The sequence below is a fragment of the Peromyscus leucopus genome, chromosome 2 (genome assembly GCF_004664715.2).
Source record: "Peromyscus leucopus breed LL Stock chromosome 2, UCI_PerLeu_2.1, whole genome shotgun sequence".
NCBI classification, from domain to species: Eukaryota; Metazoa; Chordata; class Mammalia; order Rodentia; family Cricetidae; genus Peromyscus; species Peromyscus leucopus.
This window is the reverse complement of record NC_051064.1, coordinates 10,522,977-10,550,686: the sequence shown is the minus strand read 5'-3', so window position 1 is coordinate 10,550,686 and position 27,710 is coordinate 10,522,977. Positions and strand designations below refer to the sequence as shown.

Here is a 27,710-nt window from a genome sequence, read left to right as displayed (position 1 = left end):
ACTGATGTTCTTGTTAAGCCTTTGAAATCTTTCTTTTTGATGTGGGCTTTCTCTCAGTTGTGGCAGATAATTACCATAGTGGGAAAGTATCATTCCTAGCTAGAGTAAAATCTGTGAGAACCTTCCATTTTCCCTATATAGAAGCAGTTATTGCTGCCTTTACTTCTTGATTATTTTCTCGTTTGTGTGATTGCTGCACAATAAGGACCTCTGAGCTGTCTGTTTATTGCTACAAGTGTTTAAGCTTCTTGTAACTAGTATTATAGAATATGCATTTCTCCAATGTAATTTTCTTTGCTTAATACATTTTGTAGATTTTTCTATGTTGATGCACATGTTTCTATTTAAACTCTGCAATACAACAATGCCACAATATATTTCTCCATTTTTCCACTGGTTGATGCTTAAAGCATTTCTTGGTTTGGGCCATAAATTACAATAAAAAATACATTTTTAAAAATTTTCTTGAAAGTAAATTCAAGAAACAGTAAGTATGGAAAACAAACTAGAGAAGTATTCTTCAAAGATATATTTGGTCATGATTGTCACAGAAAGTCACATTTGGGTGTGATACAGCATAGGGGGAGTGGCTAAGGTGAGGGGTGCTTTCCAGTAATAGCCATTCCTTTCTTCTCGTTTGCTTTTCTTTCTACGTCTACTATCCGGTTTCATGCCATGTCTGTTCCATAGCATCAACATTCTTTTATATTTCCAGTCCAGAGCCATCCGATCTCCTACATTGGCCATAACCTGTTCCATCATTAAGCAGCCTAAATTAATTTACTACCCTTTCCTTTGCAAATCTCTGAATAAAGGTCAATCTTGCCTTCATTTTTCTGATCAGTAAAGAACAGAGATGATATGCACGATTGTACTATATTATTTATTCAGAGATTATGTCACCTAGTGGCTCTAGGTGACAATTTGGTCACTTCCCATAGTGGGATGCATGTGCCTCCTTTTCTGGATTTGATTGGATCTGTTATTCTACCCCTTTTTATCATCTCCCAAGCATAGTTACTAGCTTTCTAAATGAAGGCTCGATGGCTGGAGATATATCTCAGTGGTGGAGCACTTGTCTAACATGTACAGACATGGGTTCATTCACAAGAATCCATTAAAAATTCTAATGGAGGCTTGGACTCCTGAGAGAATGTTCCTAGAAAAGGCATCAGAGCTTCTCTGAAATCATTAGAGTTCTGATTCTGGATCATGGTGCTGGGATCTTCTCCCATATTCCATTAGTTCAGCAACAACAGATGACTGAAATAGTCTCCTAGCCGGCTTCTTTGATCCAAAACACTCTCCCTTTAAATCTGTTAATAACTTCCCATCACTTGTAATATGAAATGACTGCATGGGCAAGGTTCCTATTGACTTCTCTGAATTCTGAACTCCCTACTTTCCCCTCTTCTCTGCCTCAGCCCCTTTCCAGTTCTTCTGTAAGTACTACATCACCTGAAACCTCATCACCTTAAGTGGCAACTAATTTTTTTTATTGATCATAGTTCTGTGGGGTGAGGAAATCACTCCACTACTTTTAACTGGACTTACTCATGTAGCTACATTTAAATAGAAGGTCTTGGAGGAAGGGAGGGTTCTAAGTTTTACTTACATATATAGGATGCTTGGTCCTTGATCTCCCAGCCATATTTCATACTGAGAAGAGATGGAAGCAGGGCAGCTTTCCTCACATGACTCCTTTGTTCTAAGCAAGCACTTACCAAGCCTGTACTTGTATTGTTTGCCGATGTCCCAATAGCCAACCCCAGGGCCAACATTAGAAGTAGTAAGGATAGGAAAGCCCAAGAGACAGGATTCAGGAAGAGCCACTGCAAGCCCACACCACCTCATCGTGCTTGGTGCTCTGTGGTCTTTTCTCCCTACAACTCTTGTGTGGTCTCATCCTGGATTTTTTTTAAGACAAATAGATGAATAAAATACATAAAACTTTAATCTTCTTTTCCAAAGAGGAAAAGCATGTAATAAACGAGTTGCAAAAAAATTAAGATTATTTTAGCAATCATAAGATGGTCTGAAGAAACAAACTGAAGTAATTGGTAGAGAATATCTGTCAGAGATGGAGAGATAATGATGTCAATAAGTTTTTGTGGAGGGATGACACTAGACCTAAAATATGAAAGATGAAAAGGAGCTAGCCATGTGGTGTTGTAAAAGAGGACAGTCCCAGGCTGGAGAAACCTCTCCTTTGCCAGGTCACTGCCTCTAGCCCCACCTCTTCCCAGGTTCTGTTCTGGGAACTGCCTGTTTGTTCTGCCCTTACAGTTGTCAGCCTTCTTCAGACTTGTTATTCCCTTCAGAGAAGCTGCCACAGTGTGTAGCAAGCTACTCTTGTTTTCTTGAATAAGTACACAATAAAGTGTAATACCCATGAAGACAGGGTCGTGTCTATACACTTCTTGAACATCTCCAGAAAACTAGTTGGTCAGCACTCAAAAAAATGCTCACCAGGCCGGCCCTTTATATACCATTACTAATCCTCATAAGTAAAGAAATTTAGGTCCAGTCAGGCTAAAATATTTGTTTCTACTTACACCATTAAGGTGTTAGGGAGCTTTTCCATAGGCCAACACATCCTGTGGATTAACTCTGGAAGAGTCGAGCATTTTATTTAATTTATTTTTTTAATAATTTTTTATTAAGAGATTGTCTACTCATTTTACATACCAACCACAGATTCCCCTGTCCTCCCTTCTCCCACCCTCAGCCTTCCCCCTCCAACCCACCCCCCCCTTTTTCACCTCCTCCAAGGCAAGGTCTCCCATGGGGAGTCAGCAGAGCCTGGTACATTCAGTTGAGGCAGTTCCAAGCCCCTCCTTCATGCACTAAGGCTGTGCAAAGTGTCCCACCATAGGCACTAGGCCCCAAAAAGCTGGCTCATGCATAGGGACAGGTCCCAACCCCACTGCCTGGGGGCCCCCTATACAGTTCAAGCAAAACAACTGTCTCGCCTATCCAGAGGGCCTAGTCCAGTACCATGGGGGCTCCTCAGCCATTGGTCCACAGTCCATGCATTTCCACTAGTTTGGCTAGTTGTCTCTGTACTTTTTCCAGTCATGGTCTCGATATCCCTTGCTCACAGAATCCCTCCTCTCCCCCATCGACTGGACTCCTGGAGCTCCACCTGAGACCCCGCCGTGGATCTCTGCATCTGCTTCCATCAGTCACTGGATGAGGGTTCTATGATGTCAGTTAGGGTATTCAGTCATCCAATTACCAGAGTATGCCAGCTCAGCCACCCTCTCGACCATTGCCAGTAGTCTATGGGACCATTGCCAGTAGTCTATGGTGGAGTCATCCCTGTGGATTCCTGGGGCACCCCCCCCTCCCGCAGCACTCTGTTTCTCCCTATTCCCATGAGTATTTTATTCTTACTAGTATAGTATGGCAAAGTTCAATGTGGTCTTAAAGTTCCCAGTTGTGGTGAAAAACACAGTTGGACTTAGTCTCTTTTTGTGGGATCAAATCTTACCTCTCCAGCCCTGAAGTGTGACATCAGGTATTCCATGTCCACCCTCAGAAGTGACAGTCACTATAGTGGGTTCACATGTTGTCGTGGGAATTTTGTCAAATCCTGAAAGCAGCATGTGCTACAGGAAGCCAAGAAGCCACTGCATGCAGACACTCTGATCTTTCTACCAGAAGAGGAAATTTATCGTAATGTACCATCAATAAAAATGCCTAGATTCGAACTATATGTTTAGTTTCAAGCTACAATAAGAAAATAAGGTGTGTTCTATTATTGCTTAAAATTGAAAATGTGTACTTTTAATTTTCCTTTTAAAATTGAATTTATGTGGGTATGTATGCACGTGTGCATGTGTGTGTGTGTGTTCTCATGTGCATGCATGCTCACCATGGCACAAAAGTGAAGGTCAGAGGACAACTTTATCTTCTTCCACCATGTGGAGCCTTGGGGATTGAACTAGGATCACCAGGTTTAGCAGCCAGTGTCACTACGCCTGACCAGCCCAGATTATGTATTTTTTTGTTATTTTTAAATATTTGTTTTATTTTTAATTATGTGTATGTATGTTTGGGGTGCGTGGGTATGCGGACATGAATGCGCCTGCCCTTAGCGGCTAGAAGAAACCATCAGATTCCATGGAAGAAGAGTTACAGGAGATTACAGACCACTAGACATGGGGCAGGAAAGTGAATTTGGGTCTGCTGCTAGAGCAGTAAGAGCTCTTAACTGCTGAGCCATCTCTCCAGCCTCACGTGTATTTTTTAAAGTACAGAAATGTAAACCTCTATAAAGAAGTAGGCACACAAAATGTGTTTGGTCGTCTGCAAACTGACCTTTGAAGGTTTTTTTTTTTTTTTCTGATGACTTATCTGGTCCTTAAGTCAGACAGGAAGCCTCTCTGGAGTGGTCCTCAGTGTCCATGTGTATCCCAACCTGTTGTTCATGGCTCCAGATCTGAAGCTCAGTGTGCCGTGATGCACTGCTTGCCTTCTACTCGGAACACTCATCCTCTCCCTTCATGCTGATCAGAGAAGCAGTTGTAGGGTGCTCCTCAGCAATGCACCAGCCGTGCTCCTGTCTCCTGCTTCTTCCGGCTTCCCTCCGTCACCGAGTCAGAGACTGGAAACAAACAAAATCTCTGTTTCTCCAGTCAGTTCTCTCTGTCGTCTCTGTAAAAGGTAGCTTGAATCTATCCTCAATGAAATGAAACTGCCTCTCTCTGCTTCTGTTGCAATTTGCTTTCTTTTATACTTTGCATGAGGAAGGAAGCAGGCATTTTTAAAGAATGGAAACATTGTCTCAACAATGTTTCCATGTTAGCACCTTTTCTGGAAAATAGAATGGATTTATCCACTAAAACGTGATATTTGGGGTGACTACAGAAGAATGGTTTCTGTCCAGCCTTGTCGCTAGAAAAAGCTGTCTGTATCACTTCCTCTTGGATATGGTTTTCCCAAGTACAAAAACCATGTTGCTGTTAGCTCTCTGCTATTAGTGTATTTTGAGCAAGTGTAGGTGATCGAGCACAAAGCAAAGCTGCCCCTGTAAGCCATTTGTATCACCAGACTCTTTCCTCTTCTCTGGAGCATGCCTTTTAAGAGCCAGAGAGCCCTTGAGGGTTTTTTTGTGGGTTTTTTTTTTTTTTTTTTTTTTTTTTTTTTTTTTTTTTTAACCACTGGAGAGCTCAATATGCCCTCTGTTCCTAGCACAAGTTGGCTTGCTCTCTTTCCCCCCTGTGGCTTAGATCCCTGTGCACAGATTTCTTCCTTGGCATAAACTCAGCCTCTAGTCCAAACAGTTGCCTCGCCTGCCTGAATTCAACTACAGCCTGCAATAGGTCCTGGGACACAAAGAATAAGGGGTCCTGGCCTCAGAGCTGGGTTGACCTGGCAGGCAGGAGACAGGCAGGGCAGGAGCCTGAATCCTGAGACATACAGCAGTAGGAGTTGTGACATAGCCAACCAGAGGAAAGGTCAGAGTCATGGCTGAAGGACCAGAGCTGAGGTCCAGAAAGCTCTGGTGGGCCAAGACAAAACTGGGACCAAGCATAAGTGTGTGGGTTCAGTGATCAAGGTAACTTGAAGCCAGCTTCAAGAAAAGACAGGCCTACACCTGAAGTGTGTCTCTGCACTGGCATTTAAGCATTTTTCCTGCTTACAACATGTGGTTCAAGTATGAATATCTCCCTCTCCATTTTCACTAGTATCTGGCCCAAGTTTTACCCAAGTAAGCCATGAGCCATTGAGTTCCAAACAAGCTTTCTCCATCCAGTGCTAGGCACTGTGTTGAGTGATTTGGGCACATCTCTGCAGATAGGTATCCTGATAGCATCAATGACAATATGTCACTGAATTACAAAATCAACCCCTAAGAGCTGCAGTGCTGGAGGCAGTGCCCCACAGCCCTGAGACCGTTTGTAGCACCCGGACTTTGCTTGTCTATACACTGCAGTCCACATCCTCTGTAGGAAGAAGCAGCAGTGTAGTCTTGGAGCATTTGACAGCAGTGCTGTAAATGATCCAAGTTGCACCAGTTTAGCAGAGGCATCAGGAATATCATGACTCTTGCCTCCAGGTTATCCACAGAAGCGGTGAAAAGAAGTAGATTTTCAAGCTTATTTTGGAAGAGACAAGCAGGAAAGAGACTGAAAGCTGACTATAAATCAGTTACTTTGGGCTGCACACCTGCCCTGTCAGTCTCAGCTACATCCCAATGGAAAAATGGGTGATCTAGGATTACACCAGGGCCATGCCAGCAGCCACAGTACTGAAAGGTCACATCTATTATGGTTGGCATGTAGCCCCCAGGGCTGTACTTTGAGAGGATGTCATAGTCATCTCATGCAGAAGGCACGTCCATCATGCCAGAATGTTGCTGTCAGTATTTGATCTAATAAAAGACACACTATCCCCCTTTCATTCAAATTCAATCACATCTATTAAATAATGATCACTTTTTTCCCTTGCTATTTTACCCTTACATTTTAAGCCCTGGATTAATTCATCAAAATTGTGTTGTTTGGCTCTGTCTTTAAAGTTACAGAGATTCTTTCAAAAACATTTTATTAACTAAAATAAATGATTCAGCCAGCCTATACTTAGGGGTGGCTTCATATAACCAGTTGGTGCTGCCTTGGAAGAAACCACTGGCCCCTGCTAATAATACCATGTGTATCAGCAGTCAGAAGGTGAATGAGGACTACAAAGAAAATTCTGGAAACAAAACTAAGACAGAAAAGAGCAGCTACAGAGCTGATGCCATCTGTGAGCAACCACAGAGTCAAATCTTACCCTGCTCTGCAGAGGAATTTATAAGAATTCTCAGAGCCCTGCACAGGAGTAACAAAAGACCTCATTGTAAGAATGTTCATGTGAGCCCTGGCTAGCTAGCTTCCCTGGGGATTACCAACTGGAGGCATCGAGAACATAGCCAGGAATTTATCTTCCCAGATCAAGTCACTCCACTATATAAAACCAGCCATTTGTGTCCCAGGAGATCCATAGTTATAAGGTTCACCTTAACAGGAACATGGCTCTTAGCGATTTGGGCCTTTGGGATTCTTTGGGTTCCATGGGTGTCCATTTAAAAACATTGACATGAACCTGAGAGCTGTTTTTCCTTGAGTTCTTTCTCACCAAACTTGTTCCGGCTGCCTCCTGGGTGATGATGGAAAATGCAGGCACTGGCCAGCATCAGTCCCTGCTTTTGCAACCTTTGGGAGGTTGCACAAAGGTTCTGTGGAACTTTACCAACTCATTAGAGGCAAAGTTGGGAACGGTCTTAAAGATATTACTGCAATTTCAAAGTAACTGCACATTAAGGAACTCTTGGGACAGGCCAAACACCGTTCCCATGGGATGCAGCAGGGATCTTGTCCTTTGATACCTTTCCCAGAACCCTGGAGTTCAGAAAGCCAGTGACTCCAAGTCATGTTTGAGAACTCTTGCCTACATGAGCTAATCAGAACACGTGACTCCAAATTAAAAAAAAATAAGAAGGAAGCAGTTTGTTGTCTGCACAGAGGATTCACACATATAAGAAAGCTCCAAGGGTTATGGCATTCCTTACTTAAACCAGTGTTTAAATCTGTTTTGAAGTTGTGTGTGTGTGTGTGTGTGTGTGTGTGTGTTTATACATGTTACTTTGTCTGCAACAGCTAGCAAAAAATTAGAAAAACAGCAAGTTCAAAACAAGAGATATGCATTATCAACTAAATTAATTCCTTCAAGTAAACTTTTACCTAAGGAAGACAAGCTCAGAAAGGGTGTTCATTCAAACTTGTTTACTTTGCCCTCAGCTAAGAGAACAGAAATCTTTCCTGGTCTTCTGTAGTGACTCAAATATAAATGTAATTTTTTTTACCTACCTGCCCAAGAAACAGAAGGGAAAATATCTGTCCTTCACCTCTAGACTTAGAAGAAATAAAGAAAATGTTTGTGGAGCTGTAGAAAAACATCACCAGCTACACTGGGATCTGGTGGTGTAAGTCACGTATAACCTCGTTTCTACACAAAAGCTCAGCTCTGGGTCTGGGTACACTGGCTGCGGACGTGTGCAAACATACAGTCTATGTTCTTTTGGGGGAGAGCGTGACTCACACTCACAGACAACATCAGGAAGGACACCAGGCTCCAAAGAGGAGAAAAGAGTCTGTGTCAACTCTGTGACCTATGCTCCAGGGAAGTACAACGACCATTCGGAGGTAGCAGCTCCTTGTTTAAATGAACTCTTTGTTGATAACGAAATCAGTGTAATGGGAGAAAGACTGTGGTTGGGTGATTTTTTCAGTAACTCACTATAGTGAAAAGAATTCTTGACACAGTTTGAAGATGAGATTCTAAGTTTGATGTGTATAGCCCACTTTGAACAAATAGGACAACCCCCTCAACTATAAAAGGTTCTATGTTCATTTTGAAGTGAAAATACTAATATTCTTTCTTTCACCACACAGAATACTTAAAAATTGCACATAAGGTCTTAAAAGTGAAGCTACAGTGACTCAAAGCTTCCTTTCATGGGATTGCATAAAAGAAAATATTTCTTTCCTGAAAAGCACCTGTAATCATTCCACTCATTTTCTTTTTAAAGGGAGGAATGTTTTTTTCTGGATCACATCTCAAGGATAAATTCTATCACAGCAAGGTCATTGAGGCAGCAGTAGCTTTAAGCAATTTGTCACGTTGCACTCACTTTAAGATTTTTTTTTGTTTGTTTGTTTTTTTTGTTTTTTTCGAGACAGGGTTTCTCTGTGTAGCTTTGCGCCTTTCCTGGAACTCGCTTTGGAGACCAGGCTGGCCTCGAACTCACAGAGATCCGTCTGGCTCTGCCTCCCGAGTGCTGGGATTAAAGGCGTGCGCCACCACCACCCGGCTTAAGATGTTTTTAAGGATTATAATTGTGTTATCCCTCCCCTTTCCTTTCCTCCAACCAAGCCCTTCCATGCATCCTCCCTTACTCTCTTTCAAACTCACGGCATTTTTTCTTTAGGTTTTGTTACTTGTGTGCGTGCGCGCGTGCGTGCGCGCGTGCGCGCGCGCGTGCGTGCGTGCGTGCGTGCGTGCGTGCGTGTGTGTGTGTGTGTGTGTGTATTCCTCAATATATAAATATACCTTGCTTGGTCTGAATTATGTTGTTTTATGTATGTTCTCAGGGCTGACCATTTTGTATTGGATTACTGATTGCTGGGCTTTTCTCCGAGGAAGACTATTTCCCCAGCTCTCAACATCCCTTAGTCACCTGGAGTTTTGTCTATGGTGGAGGCCTCTTTAGCTTTCCCCCTTCTACAATTAGTATGTCTACTGGTGTTGTTCTTGTTCAGGTCTGGCTTAGGCAGCCACTTTAGTGAGACTTCATAGGTGCAGCTTCTCTGACTTCTCTAGGAGACACAATCTCACAGCAAACTTTCTGATCGTCTGGCTCTTACAGTCTTTCTGCTCCCTCTTCTGAAATGACCCATGAGCCTTAGGTGCAGTTGTGTTGTAGATAGAACAGCCTGGGCTTCACAACTCTGTGATCCTATCCACTGGAGTCTTTTATAATGGCCTCCATCTGTTGCAAATAGAAGTTTTCTTGGTGGAGGATGATAGCCGTACATTTCTGTGGGTATAAGGATAAATATTTAGAATCTAGTTAGGGATTTTGCTGCTTTATTAAAGTGGAGGTTATAGGTTCTCTTCCAAGATCCATGACTTCACTAACCCTAGGGAGTTCGCCAGGTTTCCAATATCAGGCCCAACCTCCCTTTCTTTGAGCTGACCTTACATTCAATTAGAGAGCTGCTGTTAACATCAAGGTACATGTGCCACGACTGCACCCTCAGGGTTTTTGTACCATGCTGATTGTGGCTGTGGTTAATAAGCATCATAGCCAGGCAGAATTTGGAAGCTTGCATGGAGCTTTCTGGTACCATTAAAGTTAGTCCTCAGTGAGGAGCTTTCAGGTCAGATCCAGTGCAGGGTCCTCTGGGTCCTATGTCCAACGCATTTAGTGTCTTCAGCAATAGGGACTTAGCCTTTCACCTCTGGGAGGCAAACAAGGACAATATCAAATAAGGGCAATATCAATTGCCTAGAATGTTTTCAGAGTCTCTTGGACAACTATGACCAACAACTCAAAGGAAGTCTTCTAATGCCTGGTGTCGGGGTTTTCTGTTAGATAGTCTGTGGCTCTTGCCATGTGGGAAAACTTCATTTAAACCACATATGTATATGAGTACAAAGACTGGTGTGTATTCCATGTTAATAATATATTCTTAATAAATAAATATATACTACATATATTCATAATAATCCATTCTTGTGTATTCTTGTTAATAATATATGTACAGTCAGGCATTTGATCAGAAACTTGTTTTCACTTAAATATACCTCTTGGAAAATAGATGGGAGGAGCATTCACATGGCTCCCAGGTATAGCTAATGAGACTACCAATGCTTATGAAGCACACTTGATATTTGTTGACCATCCAATCTAGCTACCATCATCTCATAAAAGTAATGGAAGAATACGATTCACACATGAGCACTTTTTTATCACCACCTGGTGAATCCTAGGTATGTCTTCTGTAAACTACACATTAAGAAACATGAGATTTAAGAAAGGACACATTTAATTGCAAAACTATTTTAGAAATCTACAATGATAGGATAAAAGAGTTTAGGAGCTAAAAAAGGTAATGGGGGATGGTAGAACTTTTTCTTTCAATCTCAAGATGATTTCAGATAGACACTCCAAAGAGGTACATGAAGTACAGTGACAAAATCACTGATAAAAATGTCCTTCACCTTCCTTGATATTTACACTTGAAAACTTATGATATTAAGTTTTAAATTAACTTGTGGTATTTAGTTTAAGCTGTGGTAAGCAGATCTGTTATGCAATTGTTTGGATTTGAGGCCACATGCAATCACTTCAACTCTCTTGCTTTATGTAATTGTCTGTTTGCCTGAGAGTTAAAAATCAAACTCTCTTCTCAGGGCTTCATTTGGTGGTTTAAATATGTTTTATGGCTTATAAAGCATTGCACATACCTTGTTTTGCTGTGAAAATGTTGCTTGCTTGTGTCATTTGGTTGGGGGGGCACATTAATTTCTTAATCAGTTATAGAAGGTAATATACAAAGGATTTTTCTCAGCTTTAAACATAAATATGAGGATGTTCCAGTCAGCAAAGAAGGGATTGCTGGTTATTATCTAAAATGTTTATAAATCTTGTTCTCAGAGGGGCTTTCCAGCTGGGCTATTTTAGTGAACATGCCAGTAACTAAATATATTTAAATTTTAAAGTTTTTATGCATACCAGATTATAAGATACTATAAATTCCTTAAAGCTGTTGATTAAAATAGTTATTTGTGTAGAGCTGAGTTGGTTTTAAAAATTTTTAAAAATTTATTGCCAGATCTAAAAATTGCCTTCAAAAGTACTATGCTGTAAGACATAATCTGTGTGTGTGTGTGTGTGTGTGTGTGTGTGTGTGTGTGTGTGTGTCTGTGTTGTGAGTGTTAAAAATTGTCTTTAATCATAGCAATGGGAGCCTTAAGAATCGTGGATTTTTCTTCAATTTAACATGTTAAAATTCAAATTATAATTGAAGAGTTAAATTTTGACACATAAAGTGTCAAAGTATTTGACACTTCTAAGAACCAAAGTTCTCACACTCTCAGAAATGAATGACAGAAGCAGTTGGTCACTTCACCCTCCCATTAATAGAAGTGTGAGGGGAAGGTTCTTTCTGCTTAGTCCAAATGTGGACATGAGTTCACCTTCAGCAAAGCTCATTCACATGCTCACACATCCGCTCTCCACACACCCAGAGTTTAGATCAAACAGCCCTGCTGAGCAGCTTGCCCATTGCATTCTTCATGAAAATAAAATAACTGAGCTTTACAGGGATCATTCAGCTGTTCTGTCTGCCAATACTGAACAGCATTATTTTCCAGAAGTTAAAAGAAGAGAATGTGGTGGTGGAAAGCTACCTGGCCAAAGTCCTGTCCTTACAGAGGTGATCTTTTGGAGACTGTTGCGGACACTAAGCAAGTAATTGAAGGACAGAGCAGAAGGATTTACAGTTTTGGAGTTTTTCAAAACTTTGGAGCATTTGCTCAGATATGAGCTGAATATCATTAATCTGAAACTGTAATGAATCTGATAATTTCAGAATGTGACTGAAAAAAATTTCTAATACAACAAAGGCTACAAACTAAATAACATAGAATGGTATAGCAGAGTGGCTGGTGGGGCAGAGACACAGTGGAGGATTTGGATTTGTGAGAGGGTAACACTGAGCTTTTAGAAAGCCCTGACTCCAGGAGGCAGGCCCAGAAGAGCAAAGTCCATCAAAGAGATGGACACTAGAAGAATAAAGTTAGCAGCATGTCTTCAATGTAACTGGTATGTGTAAAATTCAGATCAACCATTTATTGATTTATCATAATTTTGTCTCTCTTAATACAAAAATGTCCTGGCTAGTATTGCCATGTTATGTGGCTCAATTATTCACTCAAGTTAAGGCTGATCTTATCACAACAGCACCAAAAATATAATTTCTGCAAGGATATAGTATTTGGGGAGCACTGTGAAAGTGAGATATCTGTTTACCACATGCTTTACCTACGACACGTTTCATCAGATCAAATACAATGGGACAGTCTACCTTGGACTGGAACCTCCAGAACCGTGAACCCAAATAAACTTTGTTTTGTAACTTAACTTTTCTAATTCTTTTGACATAGTTGCAAATAATGGGCCAGCATAATTTGTATCCCAAGAAAGTCACCCAGTCTTGTGGAATTCTACACACTTTAGAAAGGTGGTCGCTTCTGGACTTAGGGCCTATTGATACATGCAATTTTCTTTCCAGTGGCATTTGACGGGTCACTGCCATAGCTTGGCTTGATTCTTTTTATAGTCTTTTTATTCCTTAAATACCAATAAACTATTTTTAATTACAAATTTAATTTAATTCTCATTACAGTTTATTTTACTATACAGTCTGTGGTTTACTTTTAAAACATCAAAGTAAAAACCAGAGGAAAATATTCATCTAAGGAGCTAGAAAAGAATTAGAATAAAAAATTCTAAAAAGCACTTTAATATCATTTTAAAGTAGGTAATACACAAGTCTAATATCTGGTAAAACATTAAGTGATGCTACTTTTTTTGAAAAATATGTTTTCAGATATTTAAAAAAAAAGTGTTTTCCTTAAGTTAGTTTGTGTAACCTAACTCCCCAGAGTCAGCTGTGAAGGCTGAATTTAATGATTATTTTAAAGGACTCAACAAAGTGAACTCACTTAGTAAATAATGTGATGACCTATGAACTTACCTTAAAGCAAATGTCTTAGATGCATCTGATAAGGATGGTGCTGTAACATAATCAAAAAGACAGAACATACCTGGGCTGTAGGCATAACCAAAAACTAATTCAAATGCTGGTCCTCCTTTCTGAACGTTCTTCTTCAATTCTCAATTGATAGCCAGACCTGATGGCACAGCTACTCAGGTGGCTGAGGAGAAAGCAGCAAGTTCAAGGCCTGAGTTGGTTACACAATGAGTTCAAAGCATCCTGGGCAATTTAGTGAGACCTTATCTGAAAACTAAAAACAAGAGAAGGAAAAGAAGGCTGAAGGTTGCAAGTTGGCACATGAGCTTACTTAGTGCACATAAGGTCGTAGGTTCAATCACCAGCACTTACAGAATAAATAAAAACAAGAGTTGATACTAACTTCTAAGGTCTGCTATGAAAATTGAATGAGATCATTATTTTAAAGTCCCCAAAAGATTGATACCATTCAATAAAGTATTCTTTTCTAGCCTCTACTGCTCACCTGCAGCATGAATATACTGGGAACTAGTTCTTATTAATGGAAAACTTTTAGCACTCTTGAATATTCTTAATATTCTCAATTAGACAATCTCTTGGAAAAATTACTTATGTAATTCTGCTTTGCTTTTCTAAAAAGTGAAAGTTTTGTTACATCAATCTAGGTGATTTATGATTAAGTTTCAAGAGCATATGGCTTCCTTCAGAACAGTCTATTAGAAAAAGCCAAAAAGCTTTTTTCCATATGTACATTTGATGGTTTCAAGAAATAAGCTGTTTTGAAAAGCAAAAGCTATATAGATTGAGCATCTTCTTAGAATGCAAAAGCAGCGTCAAGGTTATAATCCTTGGGAAGTATAATGGAAGAGGCCTATGAATCGAAGTTCAATGGATGAAGAATTAAACACCTTCCTTTAGCTTAGACATAAAAATGAAAGAGTCAGTTTATGAGAAGAAAATAATGAATAAAAGTAAGTGAAAGTAGTGTTAGGGTTGAACCCTCATTAAATTTTACAACTCTCTCTCTTTTTTTCTCTAATTCTTTCCTTGTGGGAATACTTGCACATGCCCTGAGTACATAATAAAATAAAGGGTCATGAAGGCAGGAGTCAAGGCAGTTTTGTCCCTAAATCTTTAAATGAATTACCATACAGTATAAATGTTAAGTCATTCCTATACTGAATCATCATGTAATAATGCAAGAGTGTTGTTCCTTCCAAATGCATTGATTGATATAGTAGTTCAATTTAGGTTTAAAGAGATGACTAAAAGATACTTACAGTTAGACATATATTGTAGAGCAAGGTGACTATAGTTGATGGTGATGAGTTGTATTCTTAATAATGAAGAGAGTGGACATTAAGCACTATTGTCACAAAATTAACTCTAGGTAATATGACCATTAACTGGGTTTAATTGTTTTATAATGCACATGTGCTCTAAAACATGATGTATATAAAAAAAATTCATGGTGCTATCCATCAGATTAAAAAAAATTAAAATTTAAAGAAACATAAGTTCCCTTTCAAGCTGTGTCTCCTGATACTTACTAAGATCATAAGGTAGGAACTGTGGCCTCCTCATGTTCTGGATACTCATGAGCCACGGGTCACTTTACTCCTGAGGCAGGACACAGTCATCAGCACTAAACAACAACAGCATGATAGGTGGGCCTGCCTAAACATGTCTGTCTGCCCATTTTTCTTCATGGGTCATGGCAGCTCAGACAGTCTGCAGTGAAAGGAAGAAAGGCACTCATTATTTCAGAAGCTTATGGTTCTGCTTTTATTTCCAAAGAACATGATTTGGAGGCTTTGAAAGAAGGTCTTAGCCAATTCTGATACATCCCAGTCAGCTTCGGTTGCCTCTCTGGAGAGTGTTGTGCAGCTTCTCACTGCTCAACAGTGCGTGAGTGAGTGAGCAAGGTGAGTTCTCACACTGATGCATACTCAGACTGAGCTTCTGAGCACTGTGGACCCAGAAGCAGAATTAGGGGGCATGAACCCATGCTTCAACCCGGGTGACATACACAGTGGTAGGGTGAAGGAAGCAACTGCACTAGAGGCTGGTGTCCTGACACCTTGCTAGTTGTGATGAATTCCTTCATCATCCTTCAGTTACAAAAGGATAATTCTCACTTTAAAAGATTTGTATGTGTGATAGCATAATAAAACAGTATGAAAATTATGCATAAATTGCAGAGAACTATAAAGAAGACATATTTTATTCTAGGTGGGAGATGTCAAACCACATTCAGCTTTAATATTAATACAGTCTTCCTCATTTATGAATTCCAGCATTTCTCCAGAATAAAGGGCCTTTTTCTAACCTGACTGGTTGTTTAGGACTGTATTGTCCTAAAAGTTTATATTGGAAGAATATCTCACATTCACAAGTTTTTTGGAATTCATCTATAAAATATATTTGTGTTTCTATAAAATGTATCATTATGAATACTGTTACGTTACTGAGAATTAATTACTGGATCTATTAACCTAATTGTAAATTATCATTATGATATTCATTCAGTTCAGCCCATAACCATGCTAATTCATTTCCTTATTAAATTACCATTGCTAACATTGTTTAGTATCCAATTATGGCCTCACTAGAAATCCTAAGTGCATGAAGTACTTTTTATTCTAGGAAATGTGATAAGCTTCAGTCAACATTCAGTCATGTCTTCCACAAGCATAGAAGAACAAGACTAGTTTAACAACATCTATGATTTTGATATTTTATTTTTATATTACAATAAAATAAAACAATTAGAGCTGACATTACCCTGATAGACATTTTTTACAATACCACTTATTTTTATATGTATACTTCCTGGTAAGCAGAGATGATGAAACAGTGGACTATTACAGGGAGACAAGTTTCTATAAAAACCCATGGTGTCACTTAAGATCTCTGCTGCAGGCACAGGTGCGATTGGTTATTCCACATATCATTCCTTTTTTCAGGAACCAAAACTAAATAGGAGATCATGGCAAGTGCAGACTGGGGATATGATGGCAAAAATGGTAAGAGTACTTCTTTTACATATATCAAAATAGCAGCTTATTCCTGTTTCTAATATTGAATTTATTAACCATCTAACTTAACTGTATAGTCACAGGTTAATGGTTTGAGTCACTTTTGAATAATTACAATATTCTTGTATGTATTTTTAGTAGTTTGTTTTGGGGCATGAAGATCTACAAAATATATTTGATATGTACATACTGTTTCTACACTATAATTGTATAGACAGCATAATTAGGCCTGTATTGTTGATGTTGCCAAATATACTGTTTACTAGTATAGCAACAAAATATACATTTTCAAGCACTGAATGTCATTTAAGAGGCCTGAATAAACCATAATCTAATAAGCAAATGGTTAAAGTCCTTATATTTGGAATGAAGCATTCTGTAAAATTGTGGTTACATGGATATGTTTGTTCTCATAGGTCCTGACCAATGGAGCAAGCTGTATCCCATTGCCAATGGAAACAACCAGTCTCCTATTGATATTAAAACCAGTGAGGCTAAACATGACAACTCTCTGAAACCTATCAGTGTCTCCTATAATCCTGCAACTGCCAAAGAAATTGTTAATGTGGGACATTCCTTCCATGTAGTTTTTGATGACAGTGGTAACCAATCTGGTGAGCCCAAAGAAAATTATGATGTTTGTTTCCTTGGAATCTACTAAGTGAATTTTTTGTTGAAAATAGATTCTTCTCTCTTATAATACATCCCGACTACAGTTTCCCTTCCCTTCACTGCTCCCAGATCCTCCCCACCTCCTCTCTCATCCAGAGGTACTCCTCCACTTCCCTTTCAAAAAGAGAAGGCCTCAAAGAGACAACAACCAAACATAACAAAACAGGATACAAAAGACAAGGCAAAGGTACTCATATTGAGGCCAGACAAGGCAACCCAATATGAGGATGAGTCCCAAGAGCAGGCAAAAGAGTCAGAGTAGCTTCAGAAATACCACAACATCCTATGTATTCTGCACATGTATTTGTGTATTTTAAAATTGCAATGGCTTGGAGGCATTGTGGCCTCTTGGAAGATGATTTGCCAAGCTCCCAGCTCTGCTTTCTCTCAATCCTTCTTCTTAATGAGCCATCTTACCTATTCTAGCCATTCCAGGCTCTATATGCTTATTTCTCTGAAAAAGCAACTTTTCTCCATAAGAGTCTAGTGATTAAATCATTATGGGCATGAAAACAAAAAGGAAATATTCTAAACAGGATGAAAGTGGGTGATTAAGGAGAAGACAGGAGAAGCACGAGTTCCCCTCATACTGAGAATCTGGCATGTTGCTTACCACATGGTCAGATTTTCATCAGTATTTGAGTAAGCTAGTAAGTCACTGTTCTGTAAGAGTTCCAGTGATGTGAAACACTATGCTTGCTCTACTTTCCCACAAAGTTCTAATTGTAAATGTTAGGTTCCTTAAGGGTGTGCCCATTGCTAGCCCTAGGTTAGATCTAGTATTTTTATTGCTTAAGTAACCGTATGATTGGATATACTTGCCAGGCTGGACTGTCATTCAGAGCAGAAGTTTTTAAAGTGGCTTTGCCCCATGGGCAGTATCTCTTGGTCCCTGTTCAGAGGGTCTCAACAAATTTGTCAAACTACATTCTTGTATCTTCAATGATTTTTAAAAACAGGTGATGGGAAATTTTTTTCACTAATAGAAATTGTGCATAATATTCACACAATAAGGTTAAATGAAGGAATAAACTTGCAAATTAATGGAGATCCAAGGAAAACTGTGATGATATAACTTATTCACTTTGAAATATGTAATTTTGGTAACATGAACAGGTAAACTTTTGGTTCCTTTGCTGTAATTTTTGTGCATTTCATGAGCTATATTATTGCTGCCATAATCAGGAAGGCACTGTATATATGAGTCATTATCAGAGCTGTGGAGTGGGGAACACAAGGAAAACAAACAGTTGACACCCACTGGTGTTTGTTTGTATTTCACACAACACAGTGCAGCCTTGATTTTTATTGAATGTGGACTAGAGATCGCCTGGCTGACAGTACTTCTCTTTCCTTCAAGTTCTGAAAGGCGGCCCTCTCTCTAGTGACTATCGGCTCACCCAGTTCCATTTTCACTGGGGCAACTCAAACGACCATGGGTCCGAGCACACCGTGGATGGAGTCAAATATTCTGGAGAGGTAATGTGATGTGTTAATGAGAGACAGTTCATGAAAGTGCTCCAGAAACAGCTGTGGTACTAGAGAAGCTATTATCAGAATGCCTCAATGAGGACAGCTTGCTGGTCTTTGTATGACAGATGTGTAAATCTATTAAAATCAAACACTGGCACACCATATGTTGCAATAGAGGGATGTTTTTCTATGGAAAGAGATACCTGAAGTTTAAGTGAGAGTTCATGAAAAACTTTGACATTTTACCACCTTCAATGATTGTTCTACCATTATTTAAGTCTCTGAACTAGAGAGGTTTCTCACAGGTTATAAAATATATACAGTTTATTGCAATAGAATTAGATGCTAAGTGATTGAATACAGCTATAACTTGTTTTGCTTAAATTTGTAAAGTTTAGATAATACCTATCAGTGTTGCAGAAGGCAATAAAAACTCATTCCTAGTTTCCCTCTGCAAAACTAAAGGTAGACTAAAGTGGAAAGGAAGCCTAAAGCATTATGGTTTAGGAAGGATACTTGTAAATATTCATGGAATCTAAATCAGGGATTATATTCACTCAGCTAAATTGAGAAAAAAAAATCTAATCCAATGATGAGAAACACTTAGTCACAAAGTCCAATGTGTTATTTAATATTCAGCTCAAAAACTTGTATGGGGTATGCATCAGTTTCAAGAGGCAGTACAGGTGATGGATGACCAGTGCAAGCTCCTCCCTTGACCTTCTTGGAGTCAAAGCTGAGCCTCTTATTGGCTGTGTGACTCTTCTCGCCTACAGAGTCGGGTATACAGCATTAATCTTCTCATACACTTAAGCCAGCTTCCATATTATAAGTACTCAATAACATTACCTGTAGTTCTACAGAGGAGATAACATGTGAATCAATGTTGGAGATTAAGTAAATGGCAGTATAAGTGCTTACAAAGAATTGTCAGTGAGTGGGAAGAATAAATGACAATAAGACAATGCTTGAATTAGGACTGGGGACTGATCTTCCTCAAAGAGAGTGTTCTAATTACTTATATATCAACTATTGAGTCTTTGTAATATACTGTATTTTTGTTTTTAAAGTAACTGAGTCAGAACCTATATTTTGTAGGGGAATGAAAACCTTTTAAAAGAAGTGAAGTGCCGGGCGGTGGTGGCGCACGCCTTTAATCCCAGCACTCGGGAGGCAGAGCCAGGCGGATCTCTGTGAGTTCGAGGCCAGCCTGGGCTACCAAGTGAGCTCCAGGAAAGGCGCAAAGCTACACAGAGAAACCCTGTCTTGAAAAAACCAAAAAATAAAAAATAAAAAATAAAAAAATAAAAAAAAGAAGTGAAGTAAGATAAGAAGGAAAGAGAGGAGTAGAGAGAAAGATCAGATAAATGTGTGAAAATAATAGACTTGAAGATGGTAACTCTATATTGGGTAATCAACTCATTGAAGTGTGGCATTTGAATTCAGTCCTAATTGTAGAGAAAAAGGAAGGAGATTCCAGGAAGTCAGCAGCTAATACAAAAATCCCCAAATTATGACCAAGTGAGGAGGTGTTCTCTGCTAGGCATAGACGGTGATAAATGTGTAAAGTCTAAGATTTGTAATAACAGTGGCACTTTTTGACTGAGCAATTAGGTGTATAGTGTTACTTTTCCTAAGAGGAGAAAATGACAAATGTGGTATGAGGAATCAATCTTTGCTTTGGCCACGTGATTCCTCAGACATCTGGTAGACACTTATATGAAGATATCAAGACAGTGTCAGGAACACATCCAGGTGCATGTGGATGCACAAGCCTAAAATTCCACCAAGAGTTTAGGCTGCAGAATTTGACTGAGGGGATCCTGGGAAGGACACTGATATACCCAAGCTTCTGAGCAGTCAAGGAGCTTCTTACAAAGTTATCTCATGTGAGAGAAAATGATTTCGCCTTTTATTCTAAAGTTTGTTGCCCACAAGATGAGGGCTCACATGTCTTTTATCTACCTGTACCGTGATATATCTTAAATATAAAAAAATTAACATGTAATTCATCTTCTGTCTTTTTATTTGCATATTAATAATGAATTACATGTCACCACTTCCAGCTTCACATAGTTCACTGGAATGCTGCAAAGTACTCCAGTGTTGCCGAAGCAGTCTCAAAGGCTGATGGGATGGCAATCATTGGTGCTTTTCTGAAGGTGAGTCATAGGTAGTTGCATAGCTGTCACTTGATTTTTAAAATGGTAGAAGTGAAACTTATTATCATTTAAATTTATATTATCATCGAAGAGATGCTCTGAAGAAAGCCATCATTAAGTTGGCTAAGACTGAATGACTAAATGACTTTTGAGATTACAGTATTTGGAGGTGGTTTTTATCAAACACTATTCAAAATATGACAAAAATGCACTGAGTATAACTAACATAACAGATAAAAATGAAGGTGTAATTTTTGTGTCACTGCTTTGATAAACATCTAGTTTGTCTTACATACTTCTGACCATTTAATTCATTATCAAATTTAAGCCATACTTGCTGTTTACTACTTTGTCTGTCATGAGAAACTGACAGAGTACAAGATCCATAAAAGTATATACCTCAGAAAATTTCCTCTCTTGGAGAGAAAGAAATTCCATTTCTCTCTCAACAGTCATTGATGTTAATCGAAAAATTAAATTTTGACTAAAGAGTGTTTTATAAATTACAATCTTCATCCTATATTTTCTTTTTCTTTTAATTCTCTAGGTTGGTCCAGCCAACCCAAACCTGCAGAAAGTACTCGATGCCCTAAACTCAGTTAAAACTAAGGTAAATAAGCTAAGTAAGCTAATTCAATCCTGGAAACAAGAGCACACAGAAGTACAGAAATCATCCAGTTGCCTGTTTGAAATGGGAAACAGGAAAACTGGTGTAGAAGCCAAGCAGCCACAAGGTGCCATGGAGACCTTGCTTGTTTTTATGGAGCTTGTTCTTAGTAAAGCATGTTGCTCAGTCACTTTTTGATCTGCTAAAAACCAATCATACTCAAGTTTGATTAGTTTTTGGCAGATCATGTTTCATGAAAAGGAATATCTTGATTTCTAGTAATGTAAAAAAAAAAAAATGGCCCTGAAGCCCTATTTGAGAACCATGATTCTGAACTAAACTTAAAACCCTTAATGTAGTGTCTGAAATGTCCATCCTTAGCTCCACTGTTTTAACCTTAACTCCTCATTCTGTAGGTCAAAGTGATTCGTCATTTTCTTTCATAATGAGGAGAACCATTATGTTTTTATGTAAAATAAGTTTGTTTTATGCTGAGGTCAGAAAAAACTTTGAGTGGGTGTATTGTAAAGTGAGAGATGGAAAATGAAAACAGAAGGGAATAGTGAAGAAAAAAGCAGAAAATAGTAAAATAAGAAATAAAATGACAGATAAGTGCAAAACACTGTCTTATAAATAAATAAAACTTTATTCCATGGAATAAACACAGCAACAAAAAAATGATTTGGGCAGCTTTGGCAAAGGAAAGCTGGCACAAATACCAAATGCTATTCTAGAGGGACTGGCAGGACGGCTCAGCAGGTGAATTGGTTGCTTGAGTTCTGAGAACCTCCAGAGTGGAAGGGAAGAACTACCTCCCACAGGTTGTCCTCTGACCTCCACATGTGCATCCTCATGCATATGCCTACAGACACATGCATGAATTAATTAACTAATAAGTGTAAGAAATTCTATTCAAAGCTTAGAAAGAATAGTATAGATGTGGAAGAAAAAATTTGAAGCAAAAACTGCTTATAACAGTATACCAGTAAATTTGAAAAGTTATAAAATGAGTGATATTTATGACAACACAAAATTATAAAAATGAAACAAAAGAAAAACCAAATAGACAAAAATTCTAAGAATAAGTTGAAAAGGTAGTGAAAATGTATCTGTTAAACAAAAATTCCATGTCCAGTCCAATTTATAAAAAATTTACTTAACCTTTAAGAAACAATCAAGTAGGTAGATGGCTCAATAGATTTTTCCATGCAAAAAAAAAAAAAAAAAAAACTTGCCATGCAGACATGAGTGTCAACATTTATATCTCCAGAACCTACTCAAATTCCAGGAGTGCATGGTGTGTCCACTGTAATTCTAGAGCTTGGAAGAGAGAGGCAGAATCGCTTGAGCCAGCTGCCTAGCTAGACCAGACTTAGCTGAGAACTCTGGATTCTACTGAGAGACCTGGATATAAAATAATGTAAAGAACCGTCAAAGAAGACTCCAGCCACCAACCTCAGGCCTTCACATCCATACTCACACCTGCACATATGCCTTCATGTGAACATGAGTGAGCACACATACACATGTGCACACATACCACATACACATGTGCACACATACCACATACACACACACACACACACACACACACACACACACACACACAAACATACAAAATACCAATGAAGTACAAAAAAGGAGAAAGGATAAATCATGTAGTGTCAACTAAACATTTGCCCAGGTGAAGAGACAGAAAATTCCTATCAGTCTAATGAGTCAAGAAGATTACAAAAAGAAATTTGTAGCACAACCTTTCCTAGTAGTATGGCTGAAATAACCCTGAAATTATAGCAAATCAGTGACAACAGCATATTGATAAAGTCTTATTTTTGAACAAGTAGAGTTCACTCTTGATGTAGATGGCTTAGTGTTAGGACATCTTTGAGTAGATGCATTATATTATTAGATTAAATATGAAAATTCATATACCAGCTTCTCCAACTGAAATTGTTCTACTGCAGTCAAGAAAAAGAACAGTCGTGATATTTTTATCAGTCATGATAATTGTTTTAGAAAAGCCAATTTATTGCACCTAAAATCTCTAGGTAATATGTAAGGGGGGTATATACTGATACATTCTATAGCATGATATATACTGCTTTTATTCCCAGGGAAAACGAGCTCCATTCACAAATTTTGACCCATCCACTCTCCTTCCTTCATCCCTGGATTACTGGACTTATTTTGGCTCTCTGACTCACCCTCCTCTTCATGAAAGTGTGACCTGGTTCATCCTTAAGGAGAGCATCACTGTCAGCCCTGAGCAGGTATCAGTTAAAATGAATTTGCTTCTAGTGAAGAATCCCTGAGTTTTCAAAAAATAAAATAAAAACAACAGCCCATGCAATAACTGTTTTAATTGTATGCAGAAAATAGATGCATGAGGTTCAAAGTTGCTGTTATTCTTCATAAAGAAAAACCAAACTTGTTAGATGGCTTCCTCAAATGTCAGGAACAAACAGTGAACTCTCCTCGGAACTTCTACTGTGGCTCTCAGATGGCCTAACTAAACAGTTTTCGTTTTTCCAGCTAAAGTTTTAAAATATCCAACAAAGTACCTTTTTATTTATTATTTGTAAAGATGCTGCTGCTTATTGATGGAACAGCTACTTTCCTGAGCTGTCTTGTGTTTCTCACACCTTTGTGCCCTGTCTTTAAGTGATGTTTGTTGAGAAGAGTCATTGCCCACCAAGCGCTGTGCATGGATTAACCCATTTAATCTTAACAACAGATCCCCAATAGAAGAAGTTATATGAAATTAAGGGATGCTGAGCTGACATACTACTTGCACAAGCTCCCCAGCTAGCAAAGAGAAAGCTGGTGTTCTGACAAAGCCAACAATGCCTCATTTAGGCAAAATACCTGGTAGAGAGGCAGGAAAATGAGTCCAGCCACTTCCTGTCCACTAAGACAACCACCGCTGTCCTCAACTGCTTTCTAAACAGCGGTGTGCTAACTTCTCTGAAAACAAAGTGCTTTCTGAGACTTTAACAGCTTTTCATCCTTCAAACATCTCACCCCACAGCTGCAACAACTCCGCAGTATCCTGTCAAGTGCAGATGGAGAGGCGGATGTTCCTATTCTGAGCAACCACCGTCCAACCCAGCCCCTGAAGGGCAGAACAGTGACAGCTTCATTTTGAGACCCAGCAAGGAGTGAGTTCAAGATCAAGATCGGGCCCCTCTTCAGCTATGACCCAGTAAAGTAATCGCTTTCAAGAAACAAGATTATTTCAGTGCTAGCAACACAGCATACCTGCAAGTTTAATCCATAGAACTAAAATCCATTTGCTTTGATTCTTTATGCTTAATGCAAATTAATTCATAAGCTTGCCATTTGCAATCTTTGAGTATGTACCTGTGCTTAAATCCACCTTCTTTTTGTGGAATGCTTCATAGTATAATTACATTAAGAGATTCGTTCCCTTGCCAATCTCTCCATTTTAATTGAACCAATAAAATGGCTTTATCTCCTCTTCTTGTCTATTGTGTATTTGGGAGTCCTGTCCCTTTCTGAGTGGAGATGGAAGAGTGGGTGGGAAGGTGGAAAGATGGGAGTTGAGGAAGAAATGGGAAGAGAGGACAGAGGGGAAACTGGTCAGTATGTAAAATAAATAGAAAAATGCTAATAAAATAAAATAAATTTTTTTTTAAAAACCATGAGTTTTCTCCTCCATTTACAGTCATAAATCTTAAATAACTTACTCCAGTCTTTCATCTCAAATGTAAGCTAAGAGTATCCAGGAATGAAACACTGACTCATCTATTTGACTTAAGATGGCCTCTGGATTTAGTGCTTTTTTGTTAGTACAACACTGTCTTCATCTGTATGCTCTAGGATTAGAAGAAAAAAAAGTGCCTTCTGTACAGGAAGATGGTACGTCTGGTATTGTTTCCATTCTTTCTCCATTGGCAAGGCCAGTGCTTTTCTGCCATCATTATAACTGACGAGTTTGTAAGGGCATTCTGTATTTTAAAACTGAAAGGGGCTGAGAAGATAGGGCAGGCAGTAAAGTGCTTGCCACTCAAGCACAAGGACCTGAGTTCAATCCCAAGAACCCATATGAAAAATATAGTTATGGCGGCATAATTGTAATGCCAGTACTGAGGAGGTGGAGGCAGGCATATCTCGGGGGCTTTCTGGCTAGCTGCAGACAGTGAATCATATTGATTGCTTTTATGTGTACACTGTGTGTGTGGGGGGGTGTGGTTGTGTACATGTATGTTTAGGTGTATGTGGAGGTCAGAGACTAATATCAGATGTGTTCTTCAGTTTACCTCTATTTTTTTTTTTGAGACAAGGTCTTTTTCTGACTCTGGTGTTCACTGATTTGGCTAGATTGGCTGACCAGTGAGCTCCAGGGTCCTCCTGTCTGTCTCCCCAGTGCTGGTGTTACAAACAAAAGCTCCCATATCCAGTTCTTGTGTGAGTGATGGGGATCTGAATTTAGCCCTCATCTTGTGTTGTAAGCATTTCACAAGCAGATATCTCTCCAATCCCAATAATTACACTTTGATTCTAAAGCCATCCTGAGAGCTACAGAGAAAGGAAAATTAACTTAATTTGAGACATTCATGATGAAAGGATGCTCAGGATCTATATTTTAAACATTTTCTGGAAAACAAGTAATTTCAAAATAAGTCTCAGAGGAAGGACCTAGAAATTACTTTATTCTATGACCTGAGTTTTGTTTTTTGTTTAAGGCTAAAATGGATTCCAGGATATATTTATGTTATGTGAGTCTCATAATGGGAAGGATAAAAGTGTGACAGGAGACACATGAAGGTCACCAATCTGGTCCCCCTATGCCGAATACCCTCAGGAAGTTGGCTTCCTTCTTGCTCCTTCATGGGATTTCCATGCTTTTTTAAAGCTACAGATAAAGAGGTCATGCCCAGACATGGAGGAGCTTTTGGACCATCTGAGGATTTCACTCACTTCCCTTCTATTCTGTGCCCTCTCTGCTTGCTGACTTTGGGTGGAATATTGAACAGCCTGCAAGAATTCTATGTTATTTTTAAGAAGTTTGGCAGCTGACTTTTATGCCAAATTCCCTGGGACTTTCGGAAAGGCCTAGGAGAATGGTTTTATTCAATTTCAATTTCCTCTGCTGTGTATCCAACCAGGGTATGAACTTCAGATCACTCTGCCTTTTGGGATAAAGTCAGCTGCTCAACAAGTGTGCCTTCACCACAATGGAAGAATCTAGATCAGTGGTTCTCAACCTTCCTATGCTTCAACACTTTAATACAGTTCCTCATGTTGTGGTGACCCCCAATCATAAACTTATTTTCGTTGCTACTTCATGAATGTAATTTTGCTACAGTTATGAACCATAACAGAAATATCTGTGTTTTCAAATGCTCTTAGGTGACCCCTGTGAAAGAATCATTTGATCCCCAAAAGGGTCCTGACACACAGGTTGGGAATGGCTAATCTAGATGATCTACTGATATCTTTTTTTTTTTTTCTGAGATGAGCCAGTGTACTAGGAGAATAGATCTAATAGAGTGAGGTGAAGAAAAACCATCTTTCAATATAAAATGAAATATTTCCAGGGCTGAGGGAATGGCTCAGTGCACAGAGCACTTGCTGTGTAAGTCTGAGGATCAGAGTCTGGATCCCCAGAAACCACATTAAAAGCATAGCAGGTGTGGTGACCATCAGGTATCCCTTGAGCAAGCTAGCTGGCTACCAAACTTAGTCAAATGAGAGAGTCAAATGTTCTCCTCAATAAATATAGTGGAAGACAATCATGAATACAACTGACCTCAGCTTTCAGCCTCCACCTATACATGTGTGTATACACTTATATGCTCCTACACAATCCAAACATTCATATACACATGCATGAATGCACACACACTACACACATAAACAGGCAAAAGGAAAAAAGAAAATCAGTACATCTCTATTCAGAGAAGTAGATACTGGAGCCAGAGCATAATATCTGGCTGGGTTGACCAGACATGGAGTCACAGTGTGTCTTCTCATACCCTTCATTTAAGGCACCATTTTTAGAAACCATCATAATTGAATTTGCATGATGCAGTCCATTTGGACCAGCTGTGAAGAGAACACAGATATAATAAGCATGAATAAGAACTGCTTTCAAAGAGGCAAGAAAACACAATCCCCTGCAAAATTCCTAAGTCAAGTACAAGCTATGTTTTCTGTAAACCTGTTCTCAATCAGTTTTTAAAGGTTACACAGGGTCAAATGAAGCAAAGAAAAACAGTACGGTAGTGATTTTAAGTTAAATCAAATTCAGCACTCTGAAGGACAAAGGCATCATTCTGTAATATCACAATCCATCTAAAGCATTTGAAAAGAATTCCAATGTTCCCCTTGAGCAAAATAGACAAGAATTTTAGTAGAAGTAACTGAAGGCCAATATCTGACTTTATGCACAAAAAAGCAAATGGGTAGTATGCATGATAAACCA

General features: G+C 39.0%; 1 protein-coding gene across 3 annotated transcripts in view; it reads left to right on the top strand.

The window, feature by feature from the left end:
- Positions 1-24,740, top strand: part of LOC114704125 (carbonic anhydrase 1) — a 39,756-nt gene extending 15,016 nt beyond the window's left edge. Inside the window, exons 1-8 of one of the 3 annotated variants that reach the window (XM_037202366.1) lie at positions 8,114-8,192; positions 16,277-16,336; positions 16,765-16,962; positions 18,381-18,499; positions 20,560-20,655; positions 21,203-21,265; positions 23,377-23,532; positions 24,291-24,740. In XM_037202366.1, the coding sequence (XP_037058261.1) occupies positions 16,300-16,336; positions 16,765-16,962; positions 18,381-18,499; positions 20,560-20,655; positions 21,203-21,265; positions 23,377-23,532; positions 24,291-24,407 (786 nt within the window). In that variant the 5' untranslated portion in view covers positions 8,114-8,192; positions 16,277-16,299 and the 3' untranslated portion in view covers positions 24,408-24,740. Of the gene's footprint in view, positions 1-8,113; positions 8,193-15,216; positions 15,236-16,276; positions 16,337-16,764; positions 16,963-18,380; positions 18,500-20,559; positions 20,656-21,202; positions 21,266-23,376; positions 23,533-24,290 lie in introns of those variants that run through there. The other 2 variants (XM_037202367.1, XM_028885179.2) reach the window with 2 other exon arrangements.
- The last annotated feature ends 2,970 nt before the right edge of the window (positions 24,741-27,710 follow it).